The sequence below is a fragment of the Phyllopteryx taeniolatus genome, chromosome 11 (assembly GCF_024500385.1).
Source record: "Phyllopteryx taeniolatus isolate TA_2022b chromosome 11, UOR_Ptae_1.2, whole genome shotgun sequence".
Taxonomy (NCBI): Eukaryota; Metazoa; Chordata; class Actinopteri; order Syngnathiformes; family Syngnathidae; genus Phyllopteryx; species Phyllopteryx taeniolatus.
In genome coordinates this window covers 24,953,030-24,970,400 of record NC_084512.1, presented here as the reverse complement: position 1 = coordinate 24,970,400, position 17,371 = coordinate 24,953,030, and the positions used below count along the sequence as shown (strand labels likewise).

General features: G+C 42.3%; 1 protein-coding gene across 7 annotated transcripts in view; it reads right to left on the bottom strand.

Moving 5' to 3' along the window:
* Window positions 1-17,371, bottom strand: part of piezo1 (piezo type mechanosensitive ion channel component 1 (Er blood group)) — a 214,416-nt gene that overhangs the window by 112,615 nt on the left and 84,430 nt on the right. For all 7 annotated transcript variants that reach the window (XM_061791069.1, XM_061791070.1, XM_061791071.1 and 4 more), the window contains 5 exons: window positions 11,976-12,156; window positions 4,300-4,402; window positions 3,097-3,281; window positions 1,925-2,073; window positions 1,621-1,779 (listed from right to left, as the gene is read on the bottom strand). In XM_061791069.1, coding sequence (XP_061647053.1) covers window positions 1,621-1,779; window positions 1,925-2,073; window positions 3,097-3,281; window positions 4,300-4,402; window positions 11,976-12,156 — 777 coding nt within the window. The remainder of the gene's footprint in view (window positions 1-1,620; window positions 1,780-1,924; window positions 2,074-3,096; window positions 3,282-4,299; window positions 4,403-11,975; window positions 12,157-17,371) is intronic.

Below are 17,371 nucleotides of genomic sequence, written 5' to 3'. Positions count from 1 at the left end.
AGTACTAATAGTGTGAGAAAGGAGTGAAGGAAGCAATCTATGTCAAACTGGAATGGCCCTTTCTTAACACGGGAGGAGGTTTGCGACTTCACCTGTTGTCAGCATAAAACAACATCCTGTCATCCCTCCCTCAAAGATTTTCTCCCAAGCTGGGTAATGTGGCCTCTGACAAGCCATTTGCCACCAGCAACGGAAACCGCCGGTCATTATGCAAAACAGTCGTTCACCAGTCACACCTGCTAACATTAACGCCCATGTTCAAAACTCACTATACAGGTCATTTTCATGTCATTTGATCAGTAACGGTAAAGACATACCTCACTGAATTTCCTTTTGAAAAGCAATTAATGTTACTGGTATGAGCATTTGAATTATTGGCAGTTGCGATCATTTGAATGGTAGCAATTGTTTCTGAGAAAAGAAAATATTCTGAAGTGACATTTTTCAATGTCTTTACCGCTATGTGTCCCCAATGAAGTTTCATGATTTTTGACAAGATGATATCTGAAGATGCTAATGACATTGTTGGATATATGGTGTTTTTCTGATATTGCTTCCTATGCGTTTCCCAGGAGAACTAATGCATCAAAGTGTCCTTCGATTCCATTTCTTTGGTTCATTTACAAATGGTCCATTTTTGTATCAAAATGATTGCGTGTCTTTACCGTTATTACGATTGTATAAAGAGTGTGATGGGTTCAATGAGTAGTTAGGATTATTTATGCACTTATATCCATAGAGTTTGAAGGGAAACAATTGAGCCGTTTATGCCTCTACCATTATGCAAGAAGTGTATTTCAGTAGGCCGCCACCATTGGCGCCGTCAATAAGGATTGCCTTTACTATGAATGCCTAAAACTTGAAATCATCAAAACTTTTTATAAATAGGCCTTTAAGCATGGCTGTTGCAGCATGGGAGACATTTACCAATATATGCGTATGTATTATTTTGCAAGTGTCATTGAACAAATTATGTGATGACCCATTTAGTTGCTTGTCGACAAACACACTTAATTTGGCGTAGCGGTACGCTCGCCTGACTTCGGTGCGGACAGCGTGGGTTCAGTTCCCACTCAGTGACGGTGTGAGTGTAAATGTGAGTGCGGATGGTTGTCCGTGTCTATATGTGCCTTGCACCTGTTCAGGGCGTAGTCCGCCTTTTGTCCGAAGTCAGCTGGGATAGGCTCCAGCGCCTCGCGACCCTAACCGGGATAAGCGGTGTTGAAAATGGATGGGTGGAACTAACAGTCCACTAGGTGAAAGTGCCTCTCTGCAAACACCTTCCTGTTCTTTCGCCATTATGTCAGTTACATGTCTTCAAAGCTTGATTATTTCTACTGAGTTTCAACTTTATTTATATACGACAGTTTAGAATGTGAAATGATACTTTAAAAATGAATGGGCTTCATGTTTACACTGTGACCCGATTCACCCAATTTACACATTGGAATTTATTGTCACGATAGGAAAATAATGGCTCACACACTGATGCACCAATACCACGAGGGACTGGGGATTCAGTAACTTGTACATCAACAAGCTACATCTTTGCCATAATAATCGGTAAATCGTTACGAGCGTCTATAAAATAGCAGAGTAAATCATTTACTGGCGGGTTACCGGTGAATTGGTGTAATATGTTCGGGGTCAGTGATTCTCATGAAGGGTTTGTGGAAATAGTGTAGCTGCAGAATACAGGCCAGCAGGAAGAATCCAGGAATCAGAATATTAGTGAAGAGCTCTGAGAGGGCAAACGTCTCCAGACCGATTGCCGCAAGCCTTAGAAGACAAGGGACCTGATTAGACCATATTTATTTGACTTACATACGGTACTTACGTTAAGAGTGTTACTTGTTGTATTGGCTACGGTTAAAACAAAACAGAGGAAAAAGAAGACACTATACAGTCTAAGGCAAGACCATACTGTTGTTCTGTGAGTCCAGTAAAATTCCTCCAATAATCAGGGAAGTCTTCAAACTGGTATGTGTAGATGGAGATCAGCACCAACATGGTGTAGGCCACAACAAGCCACCAGAAGAGCTTCAAAAGACGCCTCCAGATAGAATAGTATACCTTCAAAATATAAAGATCGGCCATCGATAAGATTTTGGGGAGGGATTATGGAGCAATGATGATGAAGATAGGAAATAAGCAGCAACAACAAAACTTGAGACGGTAACATTTCATACATTATTATATTAGTATAGAATTATATTATGATATTGTTGTATGTTGTTCTACGTAATCATTTTTGACATAATGTGTGAGATCTTAATCTAAAACATGTAATGAATGCATTGTCACCACACAGTAATCCAGTCAATTAGAAAAAAAAATAATAATTTTTTTTAACCGATATTTGGAGGCAAAATTCATTTGCACTGAAAGTGAAAATATTGGCATTATTTTTTTTAATATTACAAACTCCAACACTTCATTTAAATGCCTTTCAGCATATGTTTATTAAACACCTTTTCAAATTTCGAACATGTTAAAGGTTTATTATTATTACTATTTTTAATTATTATTATTATTTTAAAATCTATATGTATTAGAGAAGACATTGTTTTAAAATTCTATTCTATATTTGTTTGCCTTATTCAGGATTTTTGTTTGTTTGTTTTTGACAAAACGAGGGAAAAGAGAGGCTCTAATGGTAACATGTAAATTGAGTGGATATGGATAGCGGAGAAGATATTTTTACGGCAGGTCAAAATTATGTTCCGCATCTGTTAAAAAAAAGAACATCTCTGTGTGTACTGTAATGACAGAAACACAAAATTATATTTCCAGAATCCTTTCAAACCTTTTGGTTTGGTTTTCTTGTAAAAGTTGTATCTCAGTAATTTTTCAAAAACATTAAACACTGTTGTCATTATGTTGTTGTTTTTTATACTAAATCCCTGAATATTATAGAAGCTCTTGATGAAAACAATGTATTCAATGTAAATCACATTGACCATTTAGGAAAATGAACAAAAAAAAAAAAAAAAGGCATATGCTTGATAATTTGCAATAATGCAATGTCATTTAATTGCAGACCATTTTAAAAAAACACAGTGAACCACAAATCGTAAACTGTTCTCGTATTCCAACCTGATAAAAACAGAGGCAGAGCAGGAAAAGCAGCATGTAGACGATCTTGTATCCAACAAGTTTTCCCACAAAAGAGACCATGAGGAACATGCCACCGCACACATAGATCCAATATTTGGCATAAAAACTCAGCACCATGCCTCCCAGGACCTTTAGCACGGATTCATCATTTGTGGACTCGAGCTCTTGTAGTTCAGAAAGGTAGAAGAGAATAGGGACGTAAATATGACAAAACACAAGAAAGAATAATCGATGCATTCATTGTGACATTTTTTTTTTTTACCTTAAACTAATCCCATTTTATTGCAGGACGACATATCAAATAGTGTTCATGCCATCAATGAAGTCAAAAAGTCTATATATATATATATATATATATATATATATAGATATATATAGATATAGATAGATATAGATAGATATAGATAGATATAGATATAGATATATATAGATAGATAGATAGATAGATATAGATAGATATATATATCTATATCTATATCTATCTATATAGATAGATAGATATAGATATATATAGATAGATATATATATCTATATCTATATATATCTATATCTATATATCTATATCTATATCTATATATATCTATATATCTATCTATATATATATATATATCTATATCTATATCTATCTATATATCTATATATATACACACACACGTCATTTTCTATCAACCTCCGACGATGAGAAGCTGTGCTAAGCTGCTCCGCCTTTCGCCCCATTGGTGAGTGCAGATCCACTCTGCTAGGAGAATATTTCCAAATGCACCCCAAGCTGCTGAGACAGAGGCTAACGCGCTGTGGCAACATGGCTTGTTCAATAAATCCTCCTGATATCAAAAATCCTTCACCATCCTTCGAATCTGGCCTTTGGAACTACTTTTGTTTTAGTGTTAAGTACGTCCCAGACGGCAAGCGTGTCTTAGACAAACGTCCAACGATATGTCGCAAGCGTCACACGATGCTTCGAGAGAAATCCAACAAACATGACAGCACATTTACGCTGACACTGGCTCGTGCGTCCTAATTAAGCCTCGTTGCATGAACAGATGAAACCTGCTCGGATGAGAGGTGAAACGTCTTCTAAGACAAAGAGAACAGTCCAGTTGCGATCGATTCAATGCCCTGAGAAAGTTTTGATTGTCTTTTTCAATTTCAACATATACTTATTAACATGTTCAAAATAACCTGTTGTAGTCACTTCTAGTGGCGTAGCCCTTGATCTCCTCTTGCTGAAGTTTTCCTTAACTGACTGATGGACTAAAAGCCAGAAGGTTGAAGTGAACAGGAGCTGAAGAGAAAAAAAAAAGATGGAAAGCAATGACAACGTGAGAATGGAGGCAAATGAGTAAAGTCACAGGAAATTGAAAATACTAACCAGCAAAATACAGAACCTGTTTGAAAACAGAATTGCACTCAAAGCCGGAGTCCAATCTCACTGGAGAAATATATGAACGTAAGAGAACCACAATGGATATTTGCACTGTGCTCTTTTTCTCAATGTTACAGCCTTATTCCAAAATGGATTTTAAAAATCCTCACAATTCTACACAAAGCTTGTTTGAGATTCGTGCTAATTTATGAAAAATAAAGCAAATGAAAAACTCGGAAATCAAATGCACATAAGTATTCACGGTCTTTGCTTTCCTGCCTCTTGGATGTATTTCTACAGTTCGGGAGAACAACAACATGATATCGATGTCAACTACAATCAATCTCAATCAATCAATCGATCAACTTGTACCTGGTTTGAATTGCATGGGCTGCTCATTTAGATTCAGGCAACATGTACCTAACCACCCTAAATTCGCATTTGTTTTGAAAAGGACTCCGTTGTAGCACGCCATCCTTTTATCGGGGGCAGACTGGGTCTCACAGTGACACAAGACACTTCTAACAATAGAAAGGTTTAAATTACACCTTATTCATCATTAAAAATATGCCACCTGGTACGGTAACACCTCTTGTGGTTTTGTTTTTAATACAAAGAGTTATTTACATGATATAAACAAAGAGACAAGAGGGAGAGGTGAGAGAGAGGGGGAGACTCTCTCTGAAGCCGAAACTCGAAAAAAAACAGATAAGAAGCAAGGTCCTCCAGTCAGATTCAGTCCATTTCCATAACCAGAAGATTCCTACCAGCTACCCGGCCAGCTGTCGTATCTTGCTTGGGAATGTCCTTGGATAAGAGAATGGCTTGCTGCTTTTAGCAAGGCTACGCATCTCAGAGAAGTTGCGCCAGAGTTATGGAACAATACACAATAAAAAAATGCATTAAACCTTTAAAAAAATTTCTAATTCACAAGTCAAAGCAACAACTTGGCCAATCGACGGCTCGTATCTCGCAAAAAACGTAAGTCGGGTCACTTGTATCCCTAGGCACCACTGTACTTCTATCAAGCATGTTGTTTTAATAAACGTTGAAAAACAATCCCAAGTAGCATGCTAAATAGACCTCCATCTTAATAAATGACTTAATGTTCATGTCGATTTGCATATGTCACATGGCTGTTCCGATTAAACATCGTGCATATGTATAAACCCAATAGGAAATCCATCGCGCAAAGTAATCAGTTGACCAGAAATCAATTGGAACGACAATAGTCTCTATGTAAACGTGGCTGTTTTCAGTTTACTGGCTAAATACACAAGTATTTTGTTCCCTGTTTTCTGTCAGTCTGTGTTGGATCATTGTCGTTGTTAGTCACAGTTCCCTCATCTTGTTTGCTTTTGGAGTGAGTTTATTTCCAGTGTTTGTTTTTTACTTTGAATCTTGGTATTCGAACTTGTTTGCCTTTTTTGAAAATGAATCATTTCATTTGAGACTCCTGCACTGCCTCCCTCCTTCCCTGCATGTGAGCCCACTACCGCTTGCATCCAATACCACGAAAACCGGCAAACTTTGACAGAATGCTCATCTTCTTCTATAGCGGCGCACGCTGTGTGGTCGCACTCAGACCCAGTCCACGTCTTGATTGGCCAGCACGGACTGTCTGGCCAGTCACCTGTCTCACTTGTCCAGCAGCCCCCACCCAACCCTGCTCCAGCAGCCCTCATCCAGCGGCTGCCACCCGACCCTACTCCGGCGGCGCTTTTCCAGCGGCCGGCACCTGATGATGCTCCGGTGGAACTCGTCCAGCAGCGGCCGCCCGACCCTGCCCGTGTCTTGACTGGGCAGCACAGGAAGCCGCACCAGTCACTTGTCCACGTCTCTCTGGTGGCACACATTCTGTGGTTATCATCAAAATCTCATGTAAGGCCCCTGCAACGCCATATGGTCCGCCATCATTGGCTGTCCGCCTGAAGGCCCCAGTAAAAACCCTTGTGTTTGGCGCCCTGCCTGACCTCCTGACCGGCCCAGCCAAGTACCTCACGTCTGGCGTCCTGGATGCCCACCAGTGACCCTGAGGGGTGCCCTTGTGTGTGACCCTTGTCAATGTTAATGTCTTGTCTTGCTCGTTAGGTTTTCGTTTCCACCTGTTCCTTGTGTTTACCAATCAGCTCCCTCCAGCCACTTGTGTCTTGTCCTGGTGTACCTCGTAGTCTCATCAGTTTGCTTGTATTTAGTTCCCTGTTTTCTGTCAATAGCTGTTGGATCATTGTCGTTGTCAGTCAACATTTATCTCTAGACTCCCCTACATTCATCCTAGGAGACTTCAACCACTGTACCCCTGAAAAGTCCCTGAAAGGATTCACTCAATACATGCACCATCAGCCTGGGGACAGCTGCTATGGCTTCGTTCCTGATGTCTAAAGGTGTGATACTACGCCCCCCCCCCCCCCCCCCACCCCCACCCCCCTCCACTGGGCTCTGCTGATCAAAACACCATCCTGCTTCCTTCCTTACCCCTGTCATTAGGAGAGTTGAGAAGGTTGCCAAAACCATCAAGCAGTGAACCAATGAGGGGATCGCTTCTCTTTAGGGACTACTGGAGTCCACCGACTGGAGCAACCTCCTCTCTCCCTCTGATGACATCAATTAGCAGGTGGATATGGTCCTGCTACATCAACTTCTGCAAAAAGAACATCTCAAAGAGGGTCACGCTCTTCCTCAGCAATAAATCCTGGGTCATGAAGGGAATCATCAATAAGAGGAAACACATCATCTCCTGGTTTAAGATGGCGAAAAAGGGGTGTTTGGCGATCCTCGATTGGATCACAAAGGCCCGTCAGCACCACGCCCAACAAACGTTTGGTCCGCGATCATCAACGCAGCTTGGCAAAGTCAGAAGAAGATGACTGCTATGATCTCCACAACCTCCACCAGTGACAATGTCCACATCACTGGCTTCAGCCCAGCATCTCTCACCAATAAAATAAACTTCTTCTGCCTCAGATTCAAGATACAGAACCCCAGGTCTCACCTCAGTCCTGCCCACTCTTCTATCAACTTCCACACCGAGGATGTGGTGAAGGCCCTGACCAGGAAGGTGAACAGTGCACCTTGCCCTGAAAACATCAAACTTCTCAAACACTGCGTTGACCGTTCTAGACCTCCATGAGCTCTGATATTGTCCCAAAGCTGGAGAAACATCGCACATCATCCCCCTCTCGCTGACTAAACACCTCAAGGACCCTAAAGGACTACAACATACTAATCTCTGCATTCATACGTTATTCTACACCAAAAACTTTATTATGATTGTGTAAATGCAGAGCATTCACACATACATATGTTAGTCTACTCTTTATTTTTATCGTTATTATTATTATAATTCCGCCCACTTTTTTGACAGGCTTCTCCTTCCTTATTTACATCTGATTCACTTCATTCCAACTTCAATGTGTTCGAAAAATTCATGCCTCACATTACTCATCTAAGCCGCATAACTTTCACATTTCCCACAATTCAATTCTGATGGCACATTCAACAAAACACATTCAGATCGTTCTCATTCAAAATTCTAAATGGTGAGCTCATTCAATTCACCTTGGGATCAATTTTCAACCCACCAAAAATTCCAAATTTTTCACCAAGTTTTTCCACTTTTTTGACCGTCAAAATTTCCGGACTACGACATATTCATCATTACTCCCTCACCCTTCAACATTTCTCATCCAATTCAAACATTTCAACAACTAAATCTTTTCAACATATTCCCACACAACAAAAATTTCCACCAAATTTGTCCACCTTTTCACCCATAAAATGATTATAGTCTACATTATTCCCTTCGGTGTCAACATTACTTGAACAATTGAAACCATTTCAACTGCAACTTTATTTCCTGATTCCAAAAATTACCATACACCAAAAATTTCACCATTTCCACCAAATGTCTTCACCTTTTGACCCACAAAATTCCCATATTACGACATCTTCCACATTATTCCCTCCTCCAACATTTCTCGACAGATTCAAACCTTCCCAACTGCAGAACATTATCAACATTCCAAATATTTCCACACACCAACAATTTCACCATTTCCACCAAATTTTTCCACCTTTTGACCCACAAAAGGCGGGGTACACCCTGAACTGGTTGCCAGCCAATCGCAGGGCACATAGAAACAAACAACCATTCGCACTCACAGTCATGCCTATGGGCAATTTAGAGTCTCCAATTAATGCATGTTTTTGGGATGTGGGAGGAAACCGGAGTGCCCGGAGAAAAGCCACGCAGGCACGGGGAGAACATGCAAACTCCACACAGGCGGGGCCGGGGATTGAACCCCTCAGAACTGTGCGGCTGACGCTCTAACCAGTCGCCCACCGTGCCGCCGATTGTCAACATTCCAAATATTCCCACGCACTAATATATTGACCATTTCCACCAAATCTTTCCACCTTTTGAACCACAAAATGAAAGTTTTTGACATTCTACATTACCTCCTGCTACAAAATTTTCTTCCAACTTCAATGTGTTCAACTCATTCTAGCCATCCTCTGAGCCACTCCCATTCCCAAAACTTTCAAAATAAAAGCCCGAAATTTAACATTTTTTACTAATTTAGCTAGTTTCCTTATTTCTCAACCGATTTGCACCGTTTCAACTTCTATGTATTCAGCTCATTCTACCCATCCTGTGAAACACTCCAATTAACTCATTCACTGCCAGCAATTTTGAGCAATTGGACTTCTGTGCTCATCATGGATTGTCCATAACGAACACCATGTTCAAGCATAAGGGTGTCCATCCGTACACTTGGCACCAGGACTCCCTAGGTCGTAGTTCGATGATCGACTTTGTGGTCGTGTCATCGGACCTGCGGCCGCATGTCTTGGACACTAGGGAGAAGAGAGGGGAAGCTGTCAACTGATCACTTCCTGGTGGTGAGTTGGCTCCAATGGTGGGGGAAGATCCCGGTCCGACCTGGCAGGCCCAAACGTATCGTGAGGGTCTGCTGGGAACTTCTGGCAGAATCCACTGTAGGAAGGAGTTTCAACACCCACCTCCGGCAGAACTCCACCCACGTCCCGTGGGAGGCGGGGGACATTGAGTCCGAATGGACCATGTTCCATGCTTCCATTGCTGAGGCGGCCAACCAGAGCTGTGGCCGTAAGGTGGTCGGTGCCTGTCGTGGCAGCAATCCCCAAACCCGTTGGTGGACACCAGCGGTGAGGGATGCCGTCAAGCTGAAGAAGGAGTCCTCTCGGACCTTTTTGGCCTGTTGGACTCCTGAGGCAGCAGATGGGTACTGGCTGGCCAAGCGGAATACAGCTTTGGTGGTCGCTGAGGCAAAAATTCGGGGGTGGGAGGAGTTCGGTGAGGCCATGGAGAACGACTTCCAGAAGGCTTCGAGGAAATTCTGGTCAACAATCCGGCGTCTCGGGAGGGGGGAAGCCCAGTGATATGGGCTGTTCGGTCCCTGTACGACTGGTGTCAGAGTTTGGTCTACATTGCTGGCAGTAAGTCGGACTCGTTTCTGGTGAGGATTGGACTGCGCCAAGGTTGCCCTTTGTCACCGATTCTGTTCATAACTTTTATGGACAGAATTTCTAGGCGCAGCCGAGGCGAAGAGGGGCTCCAGTTTGCTCGTCTCAGTATTGCATCTCTGCTTTTTGCAGATGATATAGTTATGTTGGCTTCATCAAGCCGTGATCGCCAACTCTCACTGGAGCGTTTCGCAGCTGAGTGTGAAGCAGTTGGGATGACATTCAGCACCTCCAAATCTGACAGCATGGTCCTCAGTCGGAAAAGGGTGGGGTGGTCTCTCCAGGTTGGGGATGAGATCCTACCCCAAGTGGAGGAGTTCAAGTACATTGGGTGAACGAGTGAGGGAAGAATGGAACGGGAGATCGACAGGCGGATCGGTGCAGCGTATGCAGTGATGCAGACTTTGTATCGGTCCGTTGTGGTGAAGAAGGAGCTAAGACGAAAGGCGACGCTCTCAATTTACCGGTCGATCTGCGTTCCTACCCTCACCTATGGTCACGAGCTATGGGTCGCGACCGAAAGAACGAGATCCCGGATACAAGCAGCTGAAATGTGTTTCCTCCGCAGGGTGTCCGGGCTCTCCCTTAGAGATAGGGTGAGACGGACGCCTGTCTGGTGAGGTGTTCCGGGCACGTCCCACCGGGAGGAGACCCCAGGCATGACCCAGGACACGCTGGAAAGACTATGTCTGAATGAAGTGGCTGGGGAAAGGGAAGTCTGGGCTTCCCCGCCAAAGCTACTGCCCCCGCGACCTGACCTCGGATAAGCAGAAGAAAATGGATGGATGGATGTTGATGACGGCCTATTACCTTCGAAATACTTGTTGCCACCTATTCAGTCTACACTAGAAGTCACCTGCAGCTTTCACCCTACAATCTCGAAAACATGAGGAAAAACATGTTGCCCAAATGGTGTTTTTTTTTTTTTTTTTAAATGAGGAATTATAACCAAAACAGGACTGTAGTCCTTAATGTACAAACAAAAACACACAACACTGTATGACAGGAACGATGGTGAAAGGACAATTATAACTTTGCATTCCCAGTAGCCCTGGCTGACGAAACTAAATTCACTGCCATTGACAGCTATTGAATTCAAATATCCATGTTAACATGGAGTATTAATATATATATAATATTTTGCAAAACAAAACAAATTCCATATTATCACACTGCGATTGTAGTGTTTTAACCAAAACATTCTGAAACAACTAATTTTCCTTATAATCCATCCATCCATCCATTTTCTGAGCCGCTTCTCCTCACGAGAGTCGCGGGCGTGCTGGAGCCTATCCCAGCTGTCATCGGGCAGGAGGCGGGGTACACCCAGAACTGGTTGCCAGCCAATTGCAGGGCACATAGTAACAAACAACCATTCGCACTCACAGTCATGGCTACGGGCAATTTAGAGTCTCCAATTAATGCATGTTTTTGGGATGTGGGAGGAAACCGGAGTGCCCGGAGAAAACCCACGCAGGCACGGGGAGAACATGCAAACTCCACACAGGCGGGGCCGGGGATTGAACCCGGGTCCTCAGAACTGTGAGGCTGACGCTCTAACCAGTCGTCCACCGTGCCGCCTCCTTATAATCCATTTTTATAATTATGTATTGTATCGAACACACCTCGCGGACTCACAGCTGCAGCTTTGCCTGCCGACAGTCGTTTCATTCTGAAGAGCAAAATAGGAAATGCAGCAGATGTACGTTGTTTCCCGCGTCCTCTTTCATAGTTATCATCCAAGAAGGCAAGTATACAACACTCTGGGCTCCTCCGTGTGTTGTTTGAAGTGTTATAATTTACCGTAACATGGGTGCTACATGCGCACGTGTACAACGCGATGACGATGCTCAAACAATATATCGCGTATCGGGACAGTTCAGTTTTGGCCAATTGGCTTGGTGTGTGGCAGCCTTTAGATTCTGCAGTTGCAGAAAGGGAAATACTCATAAAAGCCTGTTATTATTATTATTTTTTTTTACCATACCATAGCTCCCAGTCTCAGACAGGGGTACTGGGCTTTATGTAGCCCTAACTGTCTGAGACTCATGGTTCCCACGGTGGTAGGCAGTTCAGGCGCAAGCTCCATGGCCCATACATACTGTAGACAACACAGTGCCAGACCATAGACCAAGATAAACGGAGAGCACAGCATGGCTGCATGTCGTCTATGAAAAAAAAGAAAAAAAATGAAAATAAATTCAAACAGATTTCTGATTCAATGTCTTTCAAGTAAAAAAGACAGTCAAATATATATATATATATATATACACACACACACACACACACACACACACACGAGTCCCAGCCCTAGAACAATGAGTCCCTGCAAGTTCTCATCATGGAGTACATGCTATAATGATGGTTGTTGCTTTGCCGTCCCACTATATTGCAGATTTTTAGTTGTACAATTTGTACCATATTTTTGTGTTATCCATTACTATTGCTCTCTCTCAATATATATATATTTTTTCAGCCTGCCACAAAAGCAATTTTTTTAGAATGACATATCTTCCCAAAAACAATCATGATGAACGATAGTATCATTCATTCATTTTCCATACCACTTCTCCTCACTAGGGGCGCCCATCCCAGCTATCTTCGGGCGGGAGGCGGGGTACACCCTGAACTGGTTGCCAGCCAATCGTAGAGCACGATAGTATTATTGATGGGTGTTTTTTATGCCACTGATATGATATTATAGAGCATAATAATTCAAGTACATTCTTTTTATGAACAACTGACTTTTAATTCTAAAGAACATTGAACATTGGCAATGTAATGTTGAACAATAAATAAAATATCTTAAATAAATACAAAACAAATAAGTCAGACTCAGGCTCTGTTTGCAAAAACTGCACTTAAACAAATATTAAACATTTGACACATAGGTAAAGGTCATTAACCCACTAAAGAGGCCCAAAAAATGTCTTGAAGCCCTCCAAATTTGAATGAATTAAAAAAAAAACGTATGTACTCGAAAGCATTTGGGGTTTGTCACAGGTTTTAAATCAGATGCCATTATTTTTTTAGTCTTTATTTTTATTTATTGCATGAATGTTGTGCATGAATGCGCGCACACACACACACACACACACACACACACACACACACACACACACACACAGTCCCGTTGAAAAGTATTGGAACGGTAAGGTCAATTCCTTTGTTTTTGTTGTATACTGGACATTTGGGTTTCAGATCAAAAGATAAATATGAAACAAAAGTTTAGAATTCCAGCTTTTATTTCATGGTATTTACATCTAGATGTGTTAAACAACTCAGGAGAGAGCACCTTTTGTTTGAAGCCACCCACTTTTCAAGCGAGTAAAAGTTTTGGAACTTAAAGTTTTTCATATGAACTTAAAGTGAATAGCATTTCATATTTGGTGTCATAACCCTTACTTGCAAGAACTGCATCAAGCCTGCGACCCACTGTCTTCACCAGACTGTTGCATTCTTCATTTGAAATGCTTTTCCACGCCTTTACTGCAGTAAGTTCTTGTTTCTTGGGGTTTCTCCCTTCAGTCTCCTCTTCAGGAGGTACAATGCATGCTCTATTGGGTTAATTGACTTGGCCAGTCTAAGACCTTCCATTTTTCCCCCCTGATGAAGTCCTTTGTTGTGTTGGCAGTGTGTTTTGGGTCATTATCTTGTTGCATGATGAAGTTTCTTTTGATAAGTTTGGATGCATTTTTCTGTAAATTGCCAGAAAAAATGGTTTTGTAGACTTCAGAATTCATTTTCCCGCTACCGTCATGAGTTACATCATCATTAGAGACTCGTGAGCCCGTTCCAGAAGCAGCCATGACATGACCTCCACCATGCTTCACACATGAGCTTGTGTGTTTTGGATCATAAGCAGATCCTTTGTTTCTCCATACTTTGGCCTTTCTATCACTTTGGTAGAGATTCATCTTGGTCTCATCAGTCCATAAAACTTTGTTCCAAAACTTTTGTGGCTCATCTCTGTACTTCTTTGCAAAATCCAATCTGGCCTTCCGATTCTTTTTGCTGATGAGTCGTTTGCATCTTGTGGTATGGCCTCTATTATTATTCTCTCGAAGTCTTCTTCGAACAGTGGATTGTGATACCTTCACCCCTGCCCTGTGGAGGTTGGCAGTGATGTCACTGACTGTTGTCTTTGGGTGTTTCTTCACAGCTCTCACAATGTTTCTGTTATCAACTGCTGCTGATACCCTCGGCCAACCTGTTCAATGTCTGTTGCTTAGTACACCAGTAGTTTCTTTCTTTTCAGGACATTCCAAATTGTTGTATTGGCTATGCTCAATGGTTGTGCAGTAGCTCTAATCGATTTTTTCTCTTCTCTCAGTTTCAAAATGGTTTGCTTTTCTCCCATAGACAGCTCTCTGGTCTTTGTGTTTGCTTAACAGCAAATGCAGTTTTCACATGTGAAACCCAAAGCCAAAAACAAGCACTATCTAATGTTTAAGCAATCAATGTAAAAGCCAACATCTGAGCCAGTACTCCAATACTTCCAATACTTTTGCCCACTTGAAGTGGGGAAACTACGCGAAAATAAATTATTTACACATATACTTCACAGTGTGTATATATATACACACACACACATACAGTCTCCTCCAAAAATATTAGATCAGCACTGTGTGTGTGTGTGTGTGTATATGTGTGTATGTGTGTGTGTGTATATGTGTGTGTGTATATGTGTGTGTGTGTGTATATGTGTGTATGTGTGTGTGTATGTATGTGTATGTGTGTATGTATGTATGTGTGTATGTGTGAATGTATGTATGTATGTGTGTGTGAATGTATGTATGTATGTGTGTGTGTGTGTGTATGTATGTATGTATGTGTGTGTGTGTGTATGTATGTATGTGTGTGTGTATGTATGTGTGTGTGTGTGTGTGTGTGTGTGTGTATGTGTGTGTGCGTGTGTGTATGTACGTACGTACGTGGAGTTTGCATGTTTTCCCCATGCATGGGTGGGTTTTCTCTGGGTACTCCAGTTTCCTCCCACATCGCAAAGACATGCATGGTAGGTTAACTGACGACTCTAAATTGCCCGTAGGGGTGAATGTGAATGCGAATGGTTATTTGTTTATATGTGCCCTGCGATTGGCTGGCAACCAGTTCGGGGTGTACCCTGTCTCTCAACCAGAGTAAGCTGAGATAGGCTCCAGCATGCCCGCGACCCTAGTCAGGATAAGTGCAGAAAATAGATGAATGAATGAATGAATTGTTCCCACAAAGTCAGAAGCATGGAATTGTCCAAAATATTGGCTCCTTCATTACAGTGAAAGGAACTCTGAAGGATTCAGCATACCAAGAGCTTTTGGACAATTCAATGCTCCCAACTTTGTGGGAAAAGTTTCGAGATGGCCCCTTCCTGTTCCACTTCCAAAATAAGTGAAATTTGTGAACTAGAAATAGCCTATTTAAATACAGCCTAGGCATTTTTTTGCTGCATTTACGGCACTTAATTTTTTTGAAAGGCCTATAAACACACCTAAAACAATACAAACACATTTAAACAAATAATATATTGAGATAGAGCAGGAGCAATGGATAACACAAAAAAATTGGACAAACAGTATATAAAATAGAGTAACAACTGTAATCAAAATCTGCAATATAATGGGGACCATGAAGCATGAACACACACACACACACACGCACACACACACCGTCTACAAAGCTTGTAACCCCCCCGAAAACATAAATTCAGGTGTGATTTTTCTCACTTTAAGCCATGATGCGAACGAACTAAGGAAATACACAGCTTGCTCTGGCTCGCTCAATCATGGCGACATAATTTAAAACAGGTCACTAACTGGCGGACCGCGCCCAGACCCAGAAGCAGCCCCATACGGACCCAAAAAAGAAAGGTTATGATTGAAGACATAAGGGGCAGTTCTCTTTTAAATGGAAAAACATTTCGGTCGTGATGAACCACACCGACCAATCACATGCGAGTTGAGCCACCCCCTTCAGCCAATCAAATCTGCATCTCAGGCAGTAACCACTGACTGCACGCAGCCTATACAAAGATGAGGAAAAACGTAGCAGGGAAGCGTGAAAGAGACTCAGTGTGGAAATTGAGTTAAAAGAAAATGAGCGATAAAGCAAGAGAACATTTGAAACAAATGGCGCTTAAAATGGAACGGCCAGAGTCGTTTTTGTTTGTATGTCTCAGTGGGAAGTTCCCACTGGGAGCACTTATTAAAAGTGGATATATGTGAAACGACACAAAACAAAGGTTTTGAACAAACATAACCTCGAAAACGGTTCAGTTAAATTGTAAATTGAAATATGTAAAATACTTAAGTACTTTTTTTGAACACATAACTTTCTCTTTTCATTTACTTGCACTTATTGTAAAATGTAGTCCTACTTTTATTTAGTAAATGAGAGAACAATACAAAGTTGTGCTCATATTGATTACCAGGCCAGAATTTGTAAGATGCGCAAAATTATTTATTATATATACGCATATATAAAAAAATGGCAGGGTACACCCTGAACTGGTCGCCAGCCAATCACAGGCGACATAGAAACAAACAATTATTTGCACTCACATTCATACCTATGGCCAATTTAGAGTTTCAATTAACCAACCATGCATGTTTTTGGGGGGAAGCGGGAGGAAACCAGAGTACCCGGAGAAAACCCTCGCAGGTACGGGGAGAACATGCAAACTCCACACAGGCGAGACAGGATTTGAACCCCGGTCCTGTGGGCAGCTGATGGGTACCGGCTGACCAAGCGGAATGCAGCTTTGGTGGGTGCTGAGGCAAAACTCGGACATGGGAGGACTTTGGTGAGGCCATGGAGAATAACTTACGGGCGGGTTCGAGGAAATTCTGGTCCACCATCCGGCGTCTCAGGTGGGGGAAGCGGTGCACCATCAACACTGTGTATTGTAAGGATGGGGCACTGCTGACCTTGATGCGGAATGTTGTGAGTCGGTGGGAAGAATACTTCGAAGACCTCAAATCCACCGACACACCTTCCCATGAGGAAGCAGAGTCTGGGGTCTCTGAGGCGGGCTCTCCTATATCTGGCGTTGAGCTCACCGAGGTTGTTAAAAAGCTGCTCGGTGGCAAGGCCCCAGGAGTGGATGAGATTCACCCAGAGTTCCTAAAGGCTCTTGATGTTGTGGGGCCCCCTTTGTCACTGATTCTGCTCATAACTTTTATGGACAGAATTTCTAGGCGCAGCCGAGGCGTAGAGGGGGTCCGGTTTGGTGGCCTCAGTATTGCATCTTTGCTTTTTGCAGATGATGTGGTTTTGTTGGCTCAATCAAGCCGTGATCTCCAATTCTCACTGGAGCGGTTCGCAGCCGAGCATGAAGTGGCTGTGATGAGAATCAGCACTTCCAAATCTGAGACCATGGTCCTCAGT